Source organism: Lathyrus oleraceus, chromosome 4 (genome assembly GCF_024323335.1).
Source record: "Lathyrus oleraceus cultivar Zhongwan6 chromosome 4, CAAS_Psat_ZW6_1.0, whole genome shotgun sequence".
Lineage (NCBI taxonomy): Eukaryota > Viridiplantae > Streptophyta > Magnoliopsida > Fabales > Fabaceae > Lathyrus > Lathyrus oleraceus.
Window position 1 is genome coordinate 306,961,048 of NC_066582.1, and position 5,064 is coordinate 306,966,111.

At 32.0% G+C, this 5,064-nt stretch overlaps 1 protein-coding gene across 1 annotated transcript; it reads right to left on the reverse strand.

Annotated features, from left to right (window-relative positions):
* Window positions 1-250: 250 nt before the first annotated feature.
* LOC127135477 (protein PHYTOCHROME KINASE SUBSTRATE 1) lies at window positions 251-1,931 on the reverse strand. Its single transcript, XM_051062171.1, is given in 2 exon segments — window positions 251-473; window positions 475-1,931. Coding segments are annotated over 2 exon segments (1,323 nt in total). The 5' UTR covers window positions 1,740-1,931; the 3' UTR covers window positions 251-415.
* Between the last annotated feature and the right edge of the window lie 3,133 nt (window positions 1,932-5,064).

Genomic DNA, 5,064 nt, shown 5'->3' on the forward strand with positions numbered 1-5,064 from the left:
CATGTATTCACAACATGAGACCACCTTTCACTTCCCTTTCTTTATATCAAACCAAAAGCATCACCACAAAGCATCCAATTTCATCAACTTTTTAACCATAAACTGCCATTACTAAAGGCAATCATAGTATATGATATCAAAACATCAACTTTATTATTAAAAAAAAAAACACATACATCTTTGCCTTGTTCAACATGCTAAATTCATAAAGCAAATACTCCAAAATAAAAATTAACAAAAGTCTCAAATGTTTATAAAAACACGAATTTATCACTGACACCACATATCGACATTGTGATAATAGTTTAACAAAATAAAATAATTAAATATAACACAAACCACGTGTGTGTCAGCGTTGTGTCTATGTCAGACACAAATACATATTAGCCAGACACATACTTTAAATATGTGTATACTATTGAGAAATGTAGAGAAATTTTGATGCATTTGGTGAGTTAGATGCCTGCATTGGTAGAGCCATGTTGTCCATGCCTTGTTTTTTTACCAACATTTGTTTCTCCTGGAAACCTTGCTACCTGAGAAATAACATTGTTTTTGTTTCTGTTACCAATTTTTGGACTTAAACTTTGTTTCTCATATGTTATGAAAGCATCACCAGCAACTCTAACAGCTTTGTGGCTCTTGCATCCCAACAACATACCAGGTCGCCGCCTCGGTATCTCCCTAGGTGCCTTTATTGGACTCCTTACTGTAAATTCAGACATTTGATCTTCACAGTCTGACATAACTGCAGCACTGGCAGTAACTACACTCCATTCTACGCTCGCCTCACTCGCCGCGTAACAAGTTGAAGCAGCATCTGATGTCCGTCTATTCAGAAAATTGTTGGAAGATTTTTCTTTCAGACTCTCAATCTCAAACAAATCAGAACTTGCATCACTTCCATCATCATCATAGTTTGCATCAACAATTTCTACCATTTTGGAAGGAAAAATCAACCTTTTATCAATACTCAAGGAACTTCTCTTGTTATTCATCAATATTGGATCTGGTGTTCCAAATACTTCAAGTGATTTTCTTGGTGTATTTTCTTCATCTAATGGAATTTTCATTTTAACAAGGTGGTTTCTTGAGTTAGAAGCAAAACTATTCTTTTCACTTAAATTCTCTTGTTTTTGAAAGAAAACATCTTTATTGATGAAAAGTTCTGAACTAGGCTTTCTTATTTTAATTGAAAGATCATCATCAAGACCAAGATTGAATACTTTTTTCGGTGTTGTTTTTCCATCAACTGCACCATAGTTAGAAGTTTTGTTGTTAAAACTGATTTCACCTGCATGATCACTGATATCAACAGAATCCTTATCAGAACAAGAGCATATGAGACCAAGACTTGATAGAACACTCTTAGAATGCACCTTATCTTTGATATTTTTTTCAGAATCTTTCTTTAAGAGTGCATTTTGGCTGTTCCATGTTGATGCAGAACTAATACTTGGAGTTCCATACTCAACTTGGTACTTTGTAGAAACTCTTGGAGTTTCAACTACTTTTCTGTTGAAGTATTTTTCAGCTCCAAAAACTCCAATTTCTCCACTTTCATCTGTCTTTTGGACTTGATGTAAAGGAGAATTTCTTTGGTTGATAAAGGGATTAACTATTTGGCTTGATTCACCAATTTTTCCTATAAAGTTCCTTTCCTTGTTATTCAAGTATGGAGAGAAAATAGCATCATTTGAGTTCAAAGTTTGCATCTGTGTAGAAGACGAATGAAACATAGTAGATGGAAATTATGCTGAGATTACACTGACAAAGAGAGAAAATCAGAACAAATGAAAATAGACAAAGACACTACAATATGTAATGAAAAGGTTAAAGGTGGAAAGAGGAAAGGAAAATGGACAAGAGAAAATATAAAGTAAAAGGGTGAATGGATGAGCAGTGTCCTAAGGAGTAGTACTATATGTTTGGTAGGTATCAAGTTTAGGGTGAGTGGAAGGGGTCTTTATATAGTTTTCAGGTGGATTTAATTCTGTTAAACTGTATTTTAATAAATATTATTGGTCTTTAGAATAATAAATTTTATGTTTCAACTTGGAACTTATATTGTATAAATTACTTATAATAAATATTTTTTTATTATATTCCCTATAACAAAATATAGATTTTTAACGAGATTTCACATTGATAGACTATTTGATAAGGATAAGAATAAAATGCGGTGATATTTTTAAAATTTTGATCAATGAATGTTAACCTTTCTTTTTAGTTGGAACTTGACCGATAGAAAAACTATACATTTTTAAAATTTTGATCAATGAATGTTAACCTTTTTTTTTGGTTGGAACTTGACTGATAGAAAAACTATAACCTATCTTCTCGGTTGCTTGTGGACTGACTGAGTTTTTTTTTTGGTATTACGCGTCTTTCAATTTCTTCCCCCCAAAACTCTTTTTATTTTTATTTTAAAAATGAACTTTACATATTCCCTCTCCCTCGGTTGAGGAGTGAACCAATAGGAAAACACCAACCTATCCCCTCGATTGAAAAGTAAAACGATAAGAAATACCTAGGCTATCCCCTCGATTGATAGCTGGGCCGATAGGAAAACATAACCTATGGTTAGGCTATCTGACTGATATGAAATCTAATTTGCATAATTTTATTCCAAAAAATCCTATTTCATTCAACCACAAAATACACTCAGAAACTAAACGGAAACCAAATAAGCTCATAACGAAACTTCATCTTCTTCCACTAAATCATGATACATTATCAACGTCAACTTGAAACTTCAACTTCTTCACTAAACAAGGAAACCAAAATCCATCATCATCCACTTGAAACGGAATTTCATCATCATCCACTTGAAACTTTAACTTCTTCAATTATACCTCGAAACAAAACTTTTGATACCAAACACCATTACTGCCAAGCTCGAAACGAAACTTCGGTAACTTACCCTTAATGCCATTACTACCAAGCTAAAGCAAAACTTCTTGAAACGAAACACAACTCGAAACATCCAGGCTAAAGGAAAACCTCTCGAAAACAAAACGCCTGTTGAAGTAACTTTCAAAACAACAACTCTTGAAACAAAACATCTTCATTAGTGTTTTCATCAACAACATACTTCGTCCTCATCGCTCATTCTTCTTCATCGCCCATTTGTCTTCTTCCTCCTTTTCGATATGTCCATGCATGCATATCTTGTGTTTCTCTCTCACTCTCTTGTTGTTATTTTGTTAGATTTCATTCTCATCGAATTTGTGTGGTTTTGTGTAGGTTTTTCATTTCTGTAGTTTAAATTTGAGTTCTGATTATGTTAGTATTGAGTTTATTTTTCATTTCACTATTGTATAGTGATTTACGAATTTGGTTCCTATGAAGTTAGAAAAATATCAAGTGAATAAACCATATGATTTTATTTAAAAACATATGATTTGTTATGATATACTTTCAATTTCTGCCCTTGATTTGTTTATAGATGATCAATAATGCCCACTTTATTCTCTATAGTGAGTTAATCAGTTTGAAGGTGTTTAGGTAAATGATGAACCACTCAATCTTGAGTAGAAATTAGTTTGTTTATAAGTCTTGCTATAAGCTAGATTGTTAATATCATTATGTATAATGTAAGTTTTAAAAATAACTATAACATTATAGTTAAATGCAACTTAATTAGGGTATAGATTATGCTAGTGTGTCTGGCTAGTTTTTTATGGTTATATTACATGTACTTATGGATCGCAGTTATTTGATTTTGAATTTATTATCAAAAAATAAGCATGGACCGTTGTTTGATGAAATTTAATAGATTAAGTGCAGAGTATATAAATGGAGTGGTTGAATTTCTTCAATTCGTCGAAAGAAATATTCTTGACAATAATGAATTTTTTTATTGTCCATGTGTTTTTTTGTACGAATTCGAAAGAACATGGGAAGGAAGCAATATTAAATCATCTACGTTGTGATGGGATTTGTGAAAATTATACCAGATGGGCATGACATGGTTAAGTGACAAAAAAATCAAAATGCATTATACATTACATAGAGGACGTTTATGTAGATATGGATGATCAACTAGAAGATATGATCAATGATACGGGAGAAGATTCTTTTAAGAGAATCCATGTGTATGATAATATTTATAGTGACAAGGAAGAGACATTATATCTGGGGTACACAAATTTTACACGATTGTTAGTGGTGTTAAGACTGTTTAATCTGAAGGAAAAAAATTGGTGGACAAATAAAAGTCTCACTGAATTGCTTTAATTTTTGAATGACATGCTTCCAAAAGGTAACACATTGCCAAATCATAATTATTAGGCCAAGAAGATATTATGTCCAAGAGGTATGGACTATATCAAAATACATGCATATCGTAATGCTTGCATATTATGCATGAAAGTGTATGAAAAATCAATTAGTGTCGAAGTGTGAGGAGTTACGTTACAATTTGAAGGACAATGATGTTGTTGATGATGGTGTAAGCACAAAAGACCCTTTATCAATGTAACTTGGTATCTATAAATAATTCAAAGGTTAAAGATATTTTTTTCTAATGTTAATGACACATAGAGTATTATATCGCATGCAAATGAAAGAGAATGTTATGGATTTTTTTGCCATGAAGCCGACTCTTTGCAATGGAAAAATTCTCCAGATTTTGGCCATGAGCCAAAAAAACCCCAGACTTGGACTTTCCAATAATGAAATAAACCCATTTTATAATATCAGTACTAACCATAGTTCATGGTTTGTTCTTGTCATAATTTATAATCTATTTTCGAGGTTGTTCATGAAGCTTAGATATATGATGTTGTTTATGATGATTCTGAGCCCAAGGCAACAAGAACATGGCATAAATGTTTATCTAATTCTATTGATTAAAAATTAAATAGTTTTGTGGGAGGAAGGTGTTGATATTGATGGTGCGTATTTGGGTGAAAACTTTTATATGTGTGTCATGTTGTTTTGCACAATCAATGAATTTCTTGCATACACTAATTTGTATGGTTACATTATTGAAGGAAACAAAGTGTGTCCTATATGTGAAGTTGATACATGCTACCACCAATTAAAGTACAGAAAAATATT